The sequence below is a fragment of the Tupaia chinensis genome, unplaced genomic scaffold, assembly GCF_000334495.1.
Source record: "Tupaia chinensis unplaced genomic scaffold, TupChi_1.0 Scaffold000402_1, whole genome shotgun sequence".
NCBI lineage: Eukaryota > Metazoa > Chordata > Mammalia > Scandentia > Tupaiidae > Tupaia > Tupaia belangeri.
Window position 1 is genome coordinate 132,487 of NW_006159904.1, and position 20,365 is coordinate 152,851.

Here is a 20,365-nt window from a genome sequence, read left to right on the forward strand (position 1 = left end):
TAAAACTCACGCCGGGCGTGTGTGCGTGCGTGCCCAAGATCCCGAGAGGAGAATGGAGGAGAAGGGATTGCGGCGTGATCATCCCCCCCTGGGGGGTGATTTCTCGCTTTCTGTCTCTATGTCTCTCTCTGTCTGTCTGGCGAGCGCATGCGCCCTACAGTGAAAATCTCTCAAAAAAAAAAAAAGTAATTAGAACTTGACTGGCATTTTATTTTTATTGTCTTAGTGATATAAATTCTGACTTCATTAAAGAATGGTTGAATAATGAAAATCTACATATCCTTATACTTTATATATTTTTTTTAAAAATTGCCAGATTTATCAAAAACTGGTTGCTAAATTCTATAACAATAATTCAAATATTTTGTTATAGAAAAAAATAAAATAAAAAGTTGCTTTTATAAACTGTACAAGATTAGGGAACCAGCAGTTAGCATAATGGCTATTTCGCTGGGCTCCCACGTAGCTGACCGCGGTTCGCGTCCCGGACCTGGTGGCTTAAAACTCACGCCGAGCGCGTATGCGTGCGTGCCCAAGATCCCGAGAGGAGAATGGAGGAGAAGGGATTGCGGCATGACCATCCCCCGTGGGGGGTGATTTCTCGCTTTCTATCTCTATGTCCCTCTCTGTCTGTCTGGCGAGTGCACGCGCCCTATAGCAAAAACCTCTCCAAAAAAAAGAAAAAAAAAGAAGAAGAAACTGTACAAGATTATAAAGCAAGAGGGGAAATATTCAAAATAAAGAAGTCAAAGGAAAATATTGGGAATTAGCGTATGAGAAGACTTCAAAGAGTTCATGGAAAAATTTAAAGGACAGGCTTTTATGGTACAAATAGTTTGAGGTCTATGTATGGTGTTTTTATAATATCTATTTTCTATGGCCTTTTTGAAACTATCTCCTCAGTATTGTTCTGACTAATGTAGTAACTGTAAAGATTTTTTTAGAAAATTCTGCTAAAAAATATGCTCTTCTTTTTTTTAAGATTTTGCCACAGGGCACATGTGCTCACCGAAGAGAGACAGAGAGACAATGAGGGGGAAAGTAATAAATCTTTCCCCCAGGGGCCATGCCGCACTCCCTTTTCTTCAGCTTTTCTCCTGGCCCTTTGTACACCCACACACATGCACCCACTGTGATTTTCAAGCCACCGATTTGAGATTCAAACCACTGTTGGCCATGTGGGAGTCCAGTGCAGTAACCACTCCATCAACTACTGGCCCCGCAAAATGTGCTTTTATCTCAATAACAACACTAGTAAAGATGCATCTTTATGATATTTTCTGAGAAAGATAAAATAATATTTCATTAGAATTTATCTACTAATTTATATATTAAACTGTTAATGTGTGTTTGACATTGTTTTTCAAGATTTATTCATTTATTTACGAGTGAAAGATTGATTTTTGACAGGGTCTCACCATGTTGAGACCCTCCTACCACAGCCTCTTAGCTAGCTAGGACTACAGATGCATGCTACCACACCCAGCCTGTTAGGTTAGACCAGGAACCAAACCGAGTCCTCCTATGCTGCGTCACCTTGTAAGAAGCTGCATCTTAGCAGTGAGCGCCACCATTGCTGAGCCAAAACATTTGCTTTTTTATAACGGATTTATTGAGGTATAAATCATGAAACATACATAAACCCATGAAAGTATAAAATTCTATGTTTATTTAGCATATTCACAGAGATGTGCAATGGCCACAATCAATTTTAGAACATTTTTATCATCCCACCAAAAAACAAACTACCCACTAGCAGTCGCTCCATATCACTGATAGTTGACCCTCCTCCCACTGCCAGCCTAGGCAACTATTAATCTACTTTATGTTTCTATGGATTTGTCTATTCTGGACATTTCAAACAAATAAAATTATATATGTTGTCCTCTGTGACTTAATTCTTTCACTGAGGATAATATTTTCAAAGTTAATGCATGTTGTAGCATCTATCAGTACTTCATTTCTTTTTATTGCCAAATAATACCCATTGTTTAGATATATAACATTTTGTTTAGCTGCTCATCAGTTGGTGAGCATTGGAGTTATTTCCACTTTTTGACTATTACAAATAATGCTACTACAAACATTCAGGTGTACACATTTATATGTAGGATATATTTCCATTTCTTTTGGGTAAATACATAGGAGAGAAACTGCTGGGCGATGTACAAGTAAAGTAACTTTATATTTAACCGTTAGAGGAACTGTCAGTTTCTCGGCAATGTATGAGGGTTTTGATTTCTCCACACCTTCATCAACACTCATTACTATGTCTTTTTTATTAGAGTAATATTTGGCCTTATAAATGGTTTATGGATATTTTATAATATCTTTAGATATTTTAAGTTTTGAAATACACTGTTTCAATGATTTTTTTTTTTTGCTTTATGAATGCTGAACTTTACAATACAAATACATAAAAGGGGGTCTTCAAAAAGTTCATGGAAAAATGTGTATTATGAAAAAATTATTCATGGATTTAAAATTTTTTTTGTACCAAAATAAACTCATTCTTTAATTGCTTATTGTTTGTTTGTTTTTTAGGTTTTGGCCACAGGGCACATGTGCTTGCCAGAGAGAGAGAGAAATGAGAAATCACCCCTCAGGTGTTATGGCCACAACACAGTCCCTTCTCCCCCATTCTCCTCTCAGGATTTTGGGCATGCATACATAGGTGCCCAGCATGATTTTCAAGCCGCAATGTCTGGGACTTGAACCACAATCAGCCATGTGGTCGTCTAGTGCCTTAATCACACACCACACCACACCATTTACTGGCCCTTTTAATTCTGTTTTTCCATGAAGGTTTTGAAGTCCCCTTGTATTTGAGTATCATATACAATAACTACCCCAAACTGACATTTTTACTCTGGTATTACAATAACTTACTGCATTTTCTTATAAAATATCACATGACAAATTATTTTCAGAACTTAGAGCTATTGATAGATGAAATTTTTTCTCTACTTATATATCCCCTGTACAAAAAATAAGAGCTGTATTACTTATTCCTTCTTTGAACTGTCTGCAAGAAAAAGCTAGAGCTTTTCTTAGTTGGGAATTTAACTCTAACTTTTAAAATAAAACTTTAACTTTTATTTTCATCTTTTATCTTGGGATGTTGTTTTATACCTTTATATTTAGTAAAAGCTAACTCACATCCTTTTTAGAGGGAAATAGTATATAAAGAAATAAGCAAATGAATATGTAGCAAGTAAACCTGATCTACACAGTAACCCTAAGGCAGAAGTTATGGTAAATATTTCCAACCTACAAAAAAACTGAGGCAATGAAAAGTAGTTTACTTAAAGTCAGACACTTACAAGTGCCAAACTGGTATTAGAAGACAGATGTTAAAGTTCCTATTTCAGTTCTTATAGTAACCCACCAACATTTAATTACTCTGATACAGACATTTTCTGATATCTAGAAAATATCCCAAAATAGCTACTGCAGAACTAACACTTAAATGTGATAGAGTCTCTGACTAATATTCAGCTACAATATCACCCCAGTGATTGAAATAACTTTAAATGTTCCTCAGTCCAGTCTCTACAATAGCTTACTTGTTTATAACAGAAACATTGCTTATTTCCATCAAGTTCTAATATTTAAATTATTTCCATTAGTTCTAATATTTGTCTGGTAATGTGGGTCATAGTACCTGGTATCTGTAGTTACCTTAAGAACAGAGGAAAGTATTTCTAGTTTAAATGTACAATAATTTAAAGGAATTAACTTTACATTGCTCTACATTACGTTTAACCCATAAAAGACTGTTTTGACTACATGAAATTTATGTACTCTTTCTGAAGTAATAAAAGTAAATGTCTATGGGGAGCTAGTTATAGGAATGTATTTGGTATTTATTACTGGTGACACTAAACAGAATTTAGGCTTAGTACCAGATATAAGGTGAGAATACCATTAGCTGCAAACTCTACCTCTGATTTTTGGAAATTTAAAATCCAATACTTTTATTTATTAAGTGAACAAATAATATATATACAAGTATATATATATATACATATATATATATATATAGAGAGAGAGAGAGAGAGAGACAATATATATATAGTCATTGGAAAAGTCATATGCATTTCTGCATAAAAAAATACATAATGACTTTTCCAATGACTCAAATATATGTACACACACACGTTCCAGACCTAAGCAAGAGTTACCAAAACCATTTAAATGATGAAAAGTTTACACATGAATAGAAACGTTGAATAAATTTTACAAATCCTCAAAAGAGCCCTTTCTCTTATCCTCATCCTATCTACTGCCAGACTTGGGTATTAGGAACTCTTGCAAAATTTGGTCCAAAGACTAGGCTATCACCATGAATTATAATAATATACATCAAAAATGTTCTTGAATGTTCATCACCAGTTCTTGAATCGTGCTAGAGGCAGGACCTTGTGATTAAATATTAGTTTTCCAAAATGGTAGAAATCAGACTTTGCCTCTGTCATCTTATAGGCTTAGGAAATAAAGACAAGGTGGACGGATTTACCTGAGAACTTCTAAGTTCATGGAAGAGTGGGGACTATAAATAAGCTGATTCAGGAATAAAGGTTGTTTCCACAATGCCATATTTCAAGCCAAAATTTGAAATGAATTTGATTTGCAACTTTGTTTAAACCTTGGGTTAGGAAAATTGAGTATGATATAGCTAGAAACAGCAAACAGCTTTTATGAACTCACATGTTTAACATCCACCTAGAAACCAAATACAATAGCAATGTTATTATAAGAGCAAATCATAGATATATCTTTAAAAGCAAGTTAATGATGCAAACCTTCAGCTTTCCTAGGAAATTTTTTTAAATCACAAGCACTTACATTAGATATTTTAAGGTCACTAGAAAAAATTACTTTCACAAAGACAAAAAAAGTAAACTTCTAGAAGAAGAGATAAGGAAGTTTGGCAGCTTTCTTATCTTTTCCATCCCCCTGAAAAATGTGTTGAACATTAATTTCAACAAGCTGGTTATTACAGATGAGGAAAAAAAAAAGGAAAAAATAGAAATCCATTCAGTTCTTGAATCATGGATTGAGTTTTGGAAGATGGTTTGATCTTGTCATCTTTTTCACTGGTACTCGCTTGGCATTCACCGTCTTCTGATTAACTGGATTATATCTTCCCCTGAAATAAAATAAGTACTAATCATGATTTTTCAGTCGCTATTGTTTATAACAAAAAACATATACCACATAGGGAGAACGGTTTGCAAATCAGGCAGCCCTCAGAATGGCTTCTGAGAAACTCCAAAATGCCACATGGTCCAATAACTTTTATGGGCATGAGAAGGAAGTGATATAAGAAACTAAAGTGGGGGAGATGAGGTACAGAAGCAGCTGGTTTGGTTACAACTTGGTATTTGCCTGCATAAACACAGTTTATATGGTGGGCTGTCTGTGATTGACCGAAGCTTGTCTGCTGTGATTAGCTATGACTCACCAATTTGGTAGCAAAGCAGACTCCCCAGTGAGGCTGTGGTTTGTTTTCCCAAGTGAGATTGTGATTTGTTTACAAGAACTCAAGTTTGAGTACAGAGGCTTCTCAGGCTAATACAAGAGTTTTGAAAAAGTTGGTTCCGATCATTCTTACCCGTTTCCTCTTTACTTTTCTACTGGTTCTCTCTCGCGCGCTCTCTCTCTCTCTCTCTCTTTTAAAAATATTTTTTGCTAGGACCAGCAGATGGTGTAACAGTTATGTCACTGAAGTCCCACATAGTTGTCTGGGGTTCAAGCCTCCAACCCGGTGGTTTAAAAATCACAAAGGGTGAGTGTGTGTGTGTGTGCTGAAAACCCCAAAAGGAGAATAGAGGAGAAGGGATTGTGGTGCGGCCATCCCCCCGGGGGGGTGATTTCTTGCTTGCTGTCTCTCTGTTTCTCTCTGTCTCTCTGGTGACTGCACATGCGCTATAGCAAAAATCTCTCTTAAAAAAAAAAAGTCCATTTGTTTGCCATAGAGTATGTAGGCTCACTGGAGAGAGATACACACAAAGAGAGGGGGGAAAGTGGAAAATCACCACCCCCCCTCGGGGGTATGGCCACACCACAATCCCTCTTCCATTCTCCTCTTGGGATTTTGCAGACATATGAACATGCACTTGGTATAGTTTTCAAGCTGCTGGGCCTAGGACTCTAACAGCAGAGCCAACCATGTAGGAAGCTAAAATACTTCTCTCTTAAAACATGTAAGATGTCTTTTAGAGCTGAGTGTTTTCAAACTGCTGAATACAATTGATTAGTGGATTGATTTACCAAATTACAATAGCAATATAAAAATATTCAGTTGTCGGAAAAGTCATGATGCATTTTTGCACAGAAAAACATAGAAAAAATACATGATGATTTTTCCAACAACTTAATAAATAGAGCAGAAAAGGAAATAGCATGCATCACACACCACATATTAAGGGTATTGTTTAATAAGTCGTTTTAGTTAAATGTGCATACAGTATTAGTCAGTCAACAAAGTTGGGAAAACAATTCACTCTCCTCAGAATTTGTGATTTTAAATAAATGGTAGTGCCTAAATCCTTAAGACCCTGTTGGCATAGAAGTGTTGTAGATTTGTCACTCGCAGTTTCCAATTTTTGTCATATGTATTGTTCTCTCCTCACAAATTAATACTTTTTGCTTTACTGATTCTTTATATACTATACTATATACTATATGTTGGAGAATAATGGTAATAACAAATATTTATTAAACTAGAAATTTTTCAGTAATCTCTAATTTTGATATCATTCAGTTTATGTTTCATCATCCCCATTTTATAGATGAATAAACTGACTCTGACAAGTTACCTATAATAAAGTCTTATTTAATAATAATTAGTGGAGGCAAAATGGATTTTTGTCTATCTACTCCAAAACTAGTGTAAATTTTTTTCATGACAAAGAGTCTTTTATTTTTAAACAATTAGCAGTATACCGAGTAATAAAATGGAAAATTCTATCATCTAGAATTTTCATCTATTTTAATTAAAATAAACTAAAAACAGCCCAAATGATTATACTAGTAGTCATTATTCTAACCCTTAGCTGGAATGGACTATTTCTTTTCCATTTATTTATCTATTTTTTTTTACACTCAATCACTGTATATCATTATAGCATACCAAATGAAATTTCCCATCATGAATACACTGTACATTAGTCCAGTCAAAGATATTACCAAACACATTATCAACAGATAATTTTCTATTTTTGCATTCCTTAAATGATTTGCTTCTTTTTCCCCCTTGATTCCCTCCCTCTAGCCCTCCCCCATTTCCAACCCTCCTCCCACAATGTCTCTAGTATCCGCAGGTGCTCTCCATGCCTTTATTTTTCTTTTTCTTTTTTCAGAGAGGTTTTTGCTATAGGGCACGTGCGCTCGCCAGAAAGAGAAAGACAGAGAGACAGAAAGTGAGAAATCACCCCCCAGGGCGGATGGCCATGCAGCAGTCTCCTCTCCTCTCTACTCCTCTCTGGATCTTGGACATACACACACATTCGTCCAGTGTGAGTTTAAGCCACCGGGTCCAGGACTCGAACCATAGTCGACTATATGGGAGTTCAGTGACGTAGCCATTACGCTAACTGCTCATCCCTCTCCATGCCTTTATTACCTCCAATCTCTCAACTTCTACCATGGAGTGCTGATAGTTAGTATATATTGAGTGTATGCAAGGCCTTTCTTTCAGTCTGACTTGCTTCACTTAGCAGTAAATTATTCATATTTGTCCACTTTCTATCAGATACCAGAATCTCATTGTTTTTTAAGGCTGGGTAGTATTCTGTAGTGTACATGTGCCATACTTTTTCAATCCATTCATCTGTTCATGGACATTTGGGTTGGTTCTATGGTTTAGCAATTGTGACTAAAGCTGCAATAAACATGGATGTGCAAGTTTTTTCTGACTGAGTACATTCCTATCCTTTGGGTAGATCCAACAAAGTGTAATTGCTGGATCATATGGTAATTTGCAGGCCTTTGAAGAACCTCCATATTGTTCTCACAGTGGCTGTACTAATTCACATCCCACCAATAGCGTAGGAAAGATCTCTTCACCACAGTCTCACCAGCACATATCATTCTTTATTTTTTTAATCTTAGTCATTCTGACTGGGGTTGGATGGTAACTCATTGTGGTTTTGATTTGCATCTCCCTTACGATAAATGATATTGAACATTTTTTCATATGCTTTTTGGCTGTTCATAAGTCTTCCTTGTAGAGTTGTCTACTCACCTCATTTGCCTATCTTTAAATTGGGTTTTTGTTTTTTTATTGTCTTAAGTTGCTTGAGTTCCCTGTATATTCTGGTTATTAGTCCCTTATATGAGGCATAATTTGCAAATATATTCTCCCATTCCAAGGGGTGTCGATTCACTCTAATTATTGTTTCTTTTGCTGTGCAGAAACTTTTTAAGCTTGATGTAATCCTATTTGTCTATTTTGTCTATTTGGGGGATTATAGCCTGTGCTTTGGGACTCTTATTTAAGAAGTTTTTGCCTACTCTGATGTCTCCAAGAGTTTCCACTGTGTTTTCCACCAGAAGTTTTGAGTTTTATAGTTTGATTTTTTGATATCTTAGTTTTAAATTTTTGATCCATTTTGAGTTGATTTTTGTTAGTAGTGAGAGATAGGGATCCAATTTAATCTTTCTGCAGGTGGGTAGGCTGGCTGCAGCTTCACACAGGTTACAAGTAACTATTTACTACTTTTTCATAGATAAAGCCTCTGACCTTTAAGAAAGTATTAGGGGGAAAAGATGATTTAATCCCTTTCTTTCTTGAAAGAATTTCTTTTTTTCACTAGAGATAAGGAAGAAAAAATTAACATTGATATATGTGTTGCTTGAGCTAAAGGTATAAGAAAATGTACACCAATTAATTAATTTTCTTAAGAGCTATTTTATTTAACTTTTTAAATTTTATTTATTTAAATTTGACCAGAGATGGACAAAGTGAGAGACAGAAAGAGAGAGAAAAAGAAAGGAAAAGTGAGAAAGCAAGCCACAAGGTCTGGGACTGGAACCAGTCAGCCATGTGGGAGTCCAGTGCCCTTAACCACCATGCCATCTGCTGGCCCCACCCATTAAACTTCTAAAAAACTCAAGGTAAAAAGATGAAATCTTTGGATAAGTTGTAACTTTGTACAAGAAGCTAGATTTTCACTCTGAAAAAAGTGATGGGATTTGCTGTATAATAAATAATGTAATGCCTTTGCAAGACTATAACTGGAGATCTGCTAAAGCTTCATATTCCACTAGGGCATATAAAACACCAATCCATAGGACAGGCATTTTGTTCTTCTCCTATCCTTTTATGTGGTAGTTTTCATGCATTCCTGGCTGGATGTCACAAAGGTGGGTGATCCAAGACTTTTTCCCTGTCCTGTCAGAAGTAGGTCTGGAGGATGGTCATCTGCTCCTGAGTCTCCTCCACTTTAGCAGTGCAATTACCATGGGATTCCAGAGGTGCGACTTCCTTGGTCTTGAGTTCTTTCTCCTTCTGAGGGCAATACTGGTTCAGTTTTGGCCTGTGTCGAGCTCCGGTTCTTTTGCTTGCTGGCCTCAGACACCTTCTTGAAATCTGCTTCTTGGCAACTGCTGAATCCCTTGTGACTAACTGGCCATGATGGCAGGGACTCCAATGCCCCTGTGAGTAGCTTAAATCAGCTAGAGGGCCCCTTTGGTGTGCTGACCCTATGGCCCACGACCTGTGCCTGCCATTGCAAATTTTCATGTATCACCTTGCTTCTCACTGTTTTTTAAAAATACAAACATTTACAGGCTTTTTGTTTGTTTATTTGTATTTAAGCTTTTGTCATAGGCTATGAGCCCTCACTAGAGAAAGACAGGGAGACAGAGAGAGGGAAAGTGAGAAATCAACCCTTGGGGGGTGGCATGGCCATACTTCAATCCCTTCTCTGTTCTCCTCCTGGGATCTGGGGCACGTATACACACACACACACACACACACACATGTGCCCAATGTGATTTTTCAAGCCAACAGTTCTGGTACTGGAATGGAGGTCAGTCATATGGGAGTCCAGAGTCTTAACCACCATGCTACCTGCTGGTCCCTATACTATTATTTTTAATTGAGAACATCCATAGTCTATATGATACATAAATTATTTTCTCTTGTTTTTTGTTTTAATATAAAGTAATTTAAAATAATTATAAAATACACATATTGTTATAGAAAATACTAAAAAGCATAAATAACCTATAATCTATTTTTTAAGAATTACTTTATTTATCATTATTTATTTATTTTAATTTGACCAGAGAGGGACAGAGTGAGAGAGAGAGAGAGAGAAAGTGAGAAAGCAAGCCTCCAGGTCTAGGACTTGAACTTCATTCAGCCATGTGAGAGTCCAGCGCCCTTAACCACCACACCACCTGCTGGCCCCAATAACCTATAACCTATTTTATAATTTTACACTATACTGTTTTATTATATTTTTATTTGCTATTGTAAATAAGTGTTTTTCTATCCATTATGTATTCTCCTAGAATGTAATTTTTGCAACTTTATGATATCATCATAAGTTACTGAATTAATCTCCTAATGTTGGATATTTCAGTTGTGTTTTCTCTACTCTAGCTGCTTTTTCTTTTATCAAAAAGAAGTTCTCCTAACAATATCTTCTTTGTTTAAGTTTATTTATAAATAAAAGCAAGATAGAGAAGAACCCTCAACAGGATCCTGCTATGTTGCTATCTCCTCACAGCCTTCTAGACAGCCAAGATCAAGGGTGCATCCGTGGGTGTACCTGGCATACCCAGACCCACCAAGGATTCAAACATGGGCCTCCCATATGGCTCCAGCATCATGCAGCAGTGTCCCACTGTCTGCACCATTGCAGCTAGGCTATAATCTATCTCTGAATGATTACCAGAATTAATCTTTTCAGGGCCTTTTATTCCAGAAGAATAAGGACTGCTTTGTTATTTTCTTTCTTTGGGCCTTTAATCATTCTAAAATTCTTCATAAATAGAAAAAGAAAGGAGGATGTACACCAAAGAGAAAAATTTTGTAGTTTGCTACTTTTAGGAACCACCGTTGTGTGATCAGCCATCATCTTCTTACTTACAAGACTTTTATTTTTCATAGTTAATACATGCCAGGAATCACAGACAAAGAAGTTACCTATTTGTCTAGAATTTTGTAGCAACTTTCAAAACTCATCCTATAGAGACTATATTTTATCTTGCAAACCCTTTTTCAAAAAAAAATCAAATTAGTAATATGCAAGGATCTCTAGAATATATTTTTCAATATGGCATAAAGATCTTGTTTAGAGACCAGCAGATGACATAATGGTTGTCACTGTACTCCCATGCAGTCACCGCAGTTTGAGTCTGGATCCAGTGGCTTAAAACTCACACTGGCCATGTGCATGCATGCCCGAAATCCCGAGAGGAGAACAAGGAAGAGGAGATTGTGATGTGATGTGGTGATACCCCCGGGGGTGGGGGGGAGGGTGATTTCTCACTTTGTGTCTATTTCTGGCAAGCACATGTGCCCTATAGCAAAACCCCTCTCTCTTAAAAAAAGATTTTGTTCATCTGTGACCAAGATCCTCAAAGTGGGAATATAATAGTTAGTATTCAATTAGGCATTGTTGCTCTTTGACAGATTTTTAATATAATTACACATTTAAGTAAGTACTTTATTTTCTTTTTAAGAAAATTTTGCTCTAGATTGCATGTATCTGCCAGAGAAAGACAGAAAGTAAGAAAGGACCTCCTGGGGAGATGGTCACACAATAGTCTCTCTTCTCCCTTTCTCCCTCCTATCAGGATTTTGGGCATATATGTACACACACATGATGAGTTCTTCAGGCCGCCAGATCCAGGACTTCAACTGCATGGTCACCCATGTAGGATCCAGTGTCCTTAACCACCACGCCACTGTCCAACTGTAAATAGGTATTTTCTAATGCTCTGATTTATTCTGAATATTTTTAAAGAGTACAAGTCAATATTTTAACATTAGCACACAAGAGAATATCAACCAAAGCAAACATTAATAAACACTGAAATTTGATTTTTTTAAACATTGTTTTAGGGAGCGAGCAGGGAGCAGAGTGGTTGGGGCACAGGATTCCCACATGGACAACTGTAATTTGAGTCCCAGACCTGGTTGCTTGAACATTATGCCAGGCACATGTGTGTGCATGTCCAAAATCCCAAGAGAATGGAGAAGAAGGGATTGCAGCATGCCATCCCCCTGGAGGGGTGGTGTCTCACTTTCCCTTTCACTGTCTCTCTCCTGTGAGCATATGTGCCCTATGACAAAAACCTTTAAAAAAATATATTGTTTTAGGTACAATACCTAGAAAAGTAAACAAACATAAATGTACAGCTTCATGATTATAATAAAGCAAATATTCATGTAACTGTCACATGAATATTCAATAAATATGGCCATCATACTAGATGATCCTCTCATGTCCCTCCCAATTATTGTTCCTCTCTCCTTCCCACAGGCAATTACTATCCTATCCTTGGATACCATGGTTTGGTTTTAACTGTCTTCAAACATTATATAAATGGAATCATGTCGTATGTATTGTTTCACGTCTAACCTCTTCCCAGCACTGTGAGAAGTAGTACTAATTTTGTATGAGCTATAGTTTGTTTTCATTGCTATTTTATATGTATAGATCATATGTATATTATACATGTGTGTGCATGTGTGTATGATCTTAAAATCTTTTAACCATTCTATTATTAATGGACATTTAAGTTATTTCAGTTTGGAGATGGTTATGAATAAAGCTCTTATGAAGATTTTTTTTTCCAGAATGTGTGTACGGTCATCAGAAAGAGACAGGGATGGGGTAGAGGAGAAGCAGTGAGAAAGCACGCCCCATGGAGAATGGTCTTGTTGGAATCCCTTCTCTTTTATGTAATTTTCCCTCTTGTCAGGATTCTGGACACCTGAACATACACACCTAGCATGTTTTTTAAGCCACCAAGTCTGGGATTCAAAACCATGCAATTGCTCATGTGGGATCTAGCTGCCTTAACCACCAGGCCACTGGCTGGCCCTGAAGACTCTTATAGGGTCTTTGGTATAAATGTTAAGCACAATTCTTTAGCCATGTAACTAGAACTATCATGTCATAGAGAAGGTGTATAATCTGCTAAATATAGAAAGGACTTCTAGGGGCCAGCAGGTGGTGTGGTGGTTAAGATGCTGAATTCCCACATGGCTAACCATAGTTTGAGTCCTGGATCTGACAGTTTATTTTCTCATTTTCTCTCTCTCTCTCCCTGGTGAGTGTGGGTGCTCTATAGCAAATTTAAAAGAAAATAATAATAATAATAATAAAGTTAAGTAAATAATTTTTTTAAAAAAATTTACAGAATTATTTATTTAATTTTATTTCTTCACTCATTTATTTTATTATTTATTTATTTTTTGGGAGAGGTTTTCGCTATAGGGTGCATGCGCTCGCCAGACAGACAAAGAGAGACATAGAGACAGAAAGCGAGAAATCACCCCCCAGGGGGGATGGCCACACCGCAATCCCTTCTCCTCCATTCTCCTCTCGGGATCTTGGGCATGCACGCACACGCGCCTGGCATGAGTTTTAAGCCACCAGGTCCGGGACGCGAACCGCGGTCGACTACGTGGGAGTCCAGCGAATAGCCATTACGCTAACTGCTAGTTCCCTTCACTCATTTATTTTAATTTGACCAGAAAGAGAGACAGAGAGAGAGGGAGAAAGTAAGCCACCAGGTCCAGGACTTGAACCGTGGTTTGCAATGTGGGAGTGTCCAGCACCTTAATCACCACACTGCAGGAGTGTCTAGCACCTTAACCACCACGCCACCTGGTGGACCCCTGTTTTTTACATTTTTTTTTTTGAGAGTTTTTTTTTTTTTTTCACTATAGGGGGTATGCGCTCGCCAGACAGACAGAGAGAGACATAGAGACAGAAAGCGAGAAATCACCCCCCAGGGGGGATGGTCACGCCGCAATCCCTTCTCCTCCATTCTCCTCTAGGGATCTTGGGCATGCACGCACACGCGCCCAGCGTGAGTTTTAAGCCACCAGGTCCGGGACGCGAACTGCGGTCGACTATGTGGGAGTCCAGTGGCATAGCCATTACACTAACTGCTGGTTCCCACCTGTTTTTAAAATTTTTTTTAAAGAAAGGAATTCTAAACAGTAATCCAAAGTGGTTATATAAATTTATATTCCTACCAGCAATGTATGAGAGTCCTCACTTCCTCCACATCCTTGATAACACTTAGAATCACTAATTTTTAAAATTTGTGGTTGTATCTCATAATTTTTATTTGCATTATGATGATGAATAATGGTCTCTTCTTATGTCTGTCAGTGATTTGGATACCCTCTTCTGTAAGGTGCCTAACACCAAAACTTGGTTTTGTGACTCAAATCTGAATTATCATCAACAACAACAACAAAAGGATACCAACTTGTAGTGCTGGTCAGAGACACAGAAATCATTTTAAGGTAATATCAGTTAAATATACCTAATATGGAAGATTATGGTAGATAGAAATATTTCTATTAGCTGAGCTATTTGGACTTCTTATAGTTACTGCAATGTAGAGGTCTGTGCCCATTTTTCTACCTTTCATTTATTCATGAATTCGTTAAAAAATGATTACATATCAGTGTATGCCAGGCACTGCACCTGGGATCAAGCATGAGCAGTGCTGGATGGCACAAACGAGCTGACTAAGGAGCTACCGCAGACCATGCCATCCACCTCTAGGAACCTGTACCTCGAGCTCTGTTCAGTCCTATGACAGAGAGGGCCCCAGACAGTCTGAACATCAGCATGACATACAGCTGCTGCCACACAGAGGGCAGACAGGAATGGGTCTGACACCTAGGTGATCTACTGGGTTGTCAGAAAAGTCATGACATATTTTTTTCTATGCAAAAATGCATCATGGCTTTTCTGACAACCCAATTCTTAGGTGTCCTTTACAACTAATTTGCCTAATTTCAACAGTAAGTGGACAAGCACCTTAGCCATGGCCTAGAACTGACATGATAAACAGAGGCTCAGATTCCTCAGGGATAAGGGCTACGGTCATCCCAACCGAGGGAGAAAAAACCCCTTGCTCAGGTCATAGATGAGTCAGGTGATGTGAAGGACTACAGCTACACTATAGCCCAATTCCAGCCACCCAAACCTGGCTCCTTTCTTTTCCCCACAGGTGCTGATCCTAAGAATGCTCATTAATATACTTCCTGCGTACTGTTCCAGTTCATTCTACTCCCTGAGAGTACAGCCTACAACAGTGTCCAACAGAAAACCAAATACCTTCGTAGACTTATAATCTAGTAATTGTATGTATATGAATTAATATATGATTAATGAAGTTTTGTTATTTTTAAAATAGTTGTCCCTTTATTACTTAAGCATGTTGAATAAGACATGTGATGTCTCTTTAAAAAGACATGAAATGGAAGATAAGTATAAAAATAAAATAATAATTACTTAGGGTGGTTGTACAGAAAAGAGTTAACACTCTTCACACAGAACATAGTTTGCACGATTGGCCCTTTGCTGGTGTCTGGGAACATAACTAGTAAATAGTTACCTACACTGATAAAAAAAAAATTTCCCAAAATGACCAGAATGACTTCATATACCTACAGTTTGTAAAAAACAATAGTTTATATTGAATACCAGTTTTCCATCTAGGAGTCTGGAATTTCAGTACATGCAGTGCAGAGAAAGCCTACATAATTTGCTCCCATAAAAACACTGGGTACTGGGTCAGCTGGTGGCATGGTGCTTAAGGCAGCTGGATCCCACATGGCTGGCTGTGTGGTTCAAGTCCTGGATCCAGTGGACTATAAAACATGGGGGGCACATGTGCTCAAGATCCTGAAGAGAGGGAGAAATGGAGGAGAAAAGACTGGCATGACCATCCTTCTTGGAGGTGTGTATTTAGTGCTTTTTCACTTTCTCTCTCCTTCTCTCTGTCTCTCTTTGATGAGAGCATGTGCCCTCTGTCTTTGGTGAGTGCATATGCCCTCTGGCAAAAATTTGAAAAAAAAATCTTGGGTGCAAAGAATCCAACAACTTCCTCTAGGAGATAAAACTTCATGTTGTTCCAACTATTGTCACAACTCATTGCTGGAGGAATTATGTTTGTCTTCTTCTCAGAGGACAGTTGGAAGCTCACACCTAGTTTTCTCAGACTTCATCTCAGGTACATTTCTCCTGCGCTGATTTTGCTTTGCTTCTTTTTGCTGTGATAAATCTTAGTCATAAATACAAATGCATACTGAGCATTTCTACTGAATCCCTGAAATATGAGTGCTCTTAGAGACCTGTGGTGTGTGCGTGTGTGTGTGCGTGTGTGTGTGTGTGTGTGTGTGTGTGTGTATATATATATTTTTTTTCTTTTACAAGGCAGTCCTTCTGGGGAATTTAAACAAAATTATTATTTCCAATGATGAAAAAGTATAAAGATAATGAATTATAATTGAAAACATTTATGAATATTCAAGAAAGAATATATTGTGACCCATCCAAGCCAAATACTGGACAAAATGTTACTACATCATTATTATCTACCACAGAAATTTTATATTGCATATACTTGAGTGCCTATTGTCTTTACCTATATTTGAAAAGAATTCTTAATTACAGCTAACTTTTATCCTGGTTTAATTTTTTATAGTGTTAAGTTACACATGAATATATTCCTGTATGGGATGAGGTTACATAAGACAAGTGTTGCCTGAGTAATTCATCTGTGCTTAGTACGGAATCAAGAAAAACTGTGTGTAGATATAACCTCCTAAATTCATAAAATATTCCTCTGTTCTTTTCTTATCTTAGTTTTTGCCTCCCTCTTCCCCCCAGAAAGCAAGGTTTAAACTGCACTGTAATCTACATTGTTCAGTGTCCACTACAATGAACATATTTCCTGATTAAAAGGTTGAAGCTAGAGGGACCAGCAGTTGGCTAATGGCTATGTCGCTGGATTCCCATAGTTGACCATGGTTCAAGTCCCGGACCCGGTGGTTTAAACTCACGCTGGGTGCGTGTGCATGCGTGCCCAAGATCCTGAGAGGAGAATGGAGGAGAAGAGATTGTGGCATGGCCATCCCCCCGGGGAGTGATTTCTTGCTATCTGTCTCTCTACATTTCTCTGTCTTTCGAGCGAGTGCATATGCCCTATAGCAAAAACTTCTAAAAAAGAATAATAAATAAATAAAAATTAATTAATTTTTTTTAAAAAAAAGGTTGAAGCTGGGACAGCAGATGGCATAATGGTTCTGTTGCTGGACTCTCACATAGTTGACTACGGTTTGAATCCTGGACCCAGCAACTTAAAACTCACACTTGGTGCGTGTGCATGTATGCCTAAGATCCCAAGTGGAGAATGGAGGAGAAGAGACTGTAGTGTGGCCATCCCCCTGGGGGTGATTTCTTGCTTTCTGTCTCTCTGTTTCTGGCAAATGCAAGCGCCTCCTAAAAAATCTAAAAAAATGTTTAAAAAGGTTAAGGCTGACACTTTAATTGTAGTTACATTGTTGTTAATGGAGCCATTTACACTCTCCTTGGATACAGTATCATATTAGTTTAAAAAATAAGATCCTATGTTTGAGTTCCAAAAATATTTCTGGGATCTAAAATAATAATAATAATATAAATTGTGATGAGAGATCATGAAATTCTTCAAGTTTTCTTACCATCTGCTATTTTATTTTGATACTATAAAATCTAGAAGTTTAACTTTCCAAAAAATAATGGACACCTGTTTTGCCAGTAACATTCACATGCAAATATAATTAGAAAAGATAGAGCTAGACTTACATTTTCATTAGATTCTCTTTCATTTTGGGTAGTTGATCCATTTGTTGCTTTTTAGATACTTGATATGATCCAGAGACCTGAAGTAAAAATGTGACTTTTTATCCTCTTATTTCATGATTAATTTCAGTGATAAGAGGTTTAATTCTCAGTTAACTCCTCCATAATGGGGGTCCCTTAAAAGCATGCGTAAATGAAGCTGAAGAATACAGAAGATTTTAGCCTTTTCCAGTATTATCAAGCTTCTAAGGATTTTTGAAATATTCCTATCTCAGTCCCGCAGTTCATGTAATTTTAAAAATAAATACTGAAGAAACTATGAGATCCATATCATTTATGTGGTACAGATAATTGAAAGGTTTTGTAGAAAACACTAAATACCATAATACATGCACTTTGCCATTAGGATAGACAAGACAAAGATACTGCAGGTATGTTGAAGCAGAAACAGAAAGACAAGATAACGTTTTAATTTTTGTCTCTTTTAAAATTCCTTCAAAATATAAAAAAATGACATTTCTCTGGGTCACGCAAATCTGCAATTCAGGAACAACTGAGGTTGATGACCTTAAATGGCAACTGAAGCTACTAACTGAGTGAATTAAATCATTCATTAAGGACACATAGAGAAGTAAAAGCTATAATATAAACTTGAGAAAGCAACTTTTAAGGGTTAGGAAAATCATCAAACAGTAAGAAAATTCAGAAAAAAATATTGTCATGAGCTAGCAGGTAGCACGGTGGTTAAGGCACTGGATCCCACAAGGCCAACTCTCTGGTTCCAATACTAGACCTGGCGACCTGAAAAACATGCCAGGTGCATGTGCGTGCATGTCTGAAGTTCTGATAGAATGGAGGAGAAGGCCAGTCCCCCAGAGAGTGATTTCTCACTTTCTTTCTCTGTCTCTCTTCAGAAATCAACGCATCCTATGGCACAATTAATTAATTAATTAATTGTAATAATAAATACTGTCAGGACCAGCAGATGGCATAATGGCTATGTTGCTGGACTCCCATGTAGTTGACCATGATTTGAGTCCTGGACCTGGTGGCTTAAATGCACGCTGGGCATATGTGTGTGGGTGTGCCCAAGATCCCAAGAGGAGAATGGAAGAAAAGGGATTATGGATGGCCATCCCCCCAAGGGGTGATTTCTCACTTTCTGTCTCTCTGTCTCTGTCTTTCTGGCAAGCACACGCACCCTATAGCAAAAACCTCTCAAAAAAAAAAAAAATACTGTCATAGTGTGGGCATTATTGAAAGGAGTTTAGTCAATAGTATAAAATGCCTCCAACATTTCTAATATCATGAGGCTTGAAGGGAGTCATTGCACTTCGCTATTAGAAGATAAACTGGGCCAGGGTATGATGTGGTCAGAAGAGAAATGAAAAGAGGTCGTGGAGTGAAAAACAAAAGTAGTGAGTCTATACATTTTTTCACGAAGCTTGACTGAGCAAAAGAAAGCTAAGTAATAGTTTTATATGGAGAGTCAGGGTAAAATAAATTTGTTTTTGTTTTGTTTTGGTACAGACAACATTACAAGCAAAGGATAAGCCTCCACCAATGTAAGAGATATTAAACATAGAAGAGGAAATAATTATTAAATTAGTCCTAGAGGCAACAGATAGGCTTGGAAAGAAATTTGGCATACTTTTTCTTTAAGATGGGAGGAAGGACAGAAATAATGGGTAAATATGTGGATAAGTTTGAAGGTAAAAGAAAGGCCAGCTGGATTTCACACCTGTTGAACTCTCTTTTCTTTTTTTAAGAATTATTTATTCAGGGGACCAGCAAGTGGCATAATGGTTACATTGCTGGACTCACACATAGTCAACCACAGTTCAAGTCCTGGATCCAGCTGCTTAAACTCACACCAGGCGCATGTGCATGCATGCCCAAGATCCCAAAAGGAGAGTGGCAGAAAAGGGATTGTGGCATGGTCATACCCCATGGGGGGTGACTTCTCGCTTTCTGTCTCTCTGTCTCTGTCTCTCTGGGAAATGCACATGCCCTGTAGCAAAAATCTTTTTAAAAATTATTTATTCAATTTTATTTGTTATCATTTTTTAAATTTACTATAGGGCATGTGCACTCAGCAGAATGAGAGAGAAAGTGAGAAAGCAAGCTGCCAAGTCTAAGACTCAAACCACAGATGGCCATGTGGGAGTCCAGCGCTTTAATCACCATGCCACAACTTGCTGGTCCCAAACTCTCTTCTCTGTGAGGTTATGATACAGATTACTTGCCAAGACTGATAGGCTTAGATGCACTGGAACAGAAAATGAAATTTATTCACTCATTCATTCAGCAAATGTTATTTAACATCTACTATATGTCCCAGTACATTAAGCACTGAGATACAAAAATAAATAAGTCATAGCTCTATCAGGGAACCAAAAATAGATGATTACAATTAAGTGCCTTCTCAGAAGTTTACACAGGCCCTTTTTAAGCATATAGGAGATGCAACTGATTAATGCTTTAGAGGCAGCACCACATGAACAGTAATCAATTAAGAACTA

At 37.5% G+C, this 20,365-nt stretch overlaps 1 protein-coding gene across 1 annotated transcript in view; it reads right to left on the reverse strand.

The window, feature by feature from the left end:
• Positions 1 to 4,934: 4,934 nt before the first annotated feature.
• Positions 4,935 to 20,365, reverse strand: part of CCDC169 (coiled-coil domain containing 169) — a 68,503-nt gene continuing 53,072 nt past the window's right edge. The window contains exons 7-8 of the mRNA XM_006154169.1: positions 17,847 to 17,923; positions 4,935 to 5,152 (exon numbers count right to left, since the gene is read on the reverse strand). Of these exons, the coding sequence (XP_006154231.1) occupies positions 5,053 to 5,152; positions 17,847 to 17,923 (177 nt within the window). The 3' untranslated portion in view covers positions 4,935 to 5,052. The remainder of the gene's footprint in view (positions 5,153 to 17,846; positions 17,924 to 20,365) is intronic.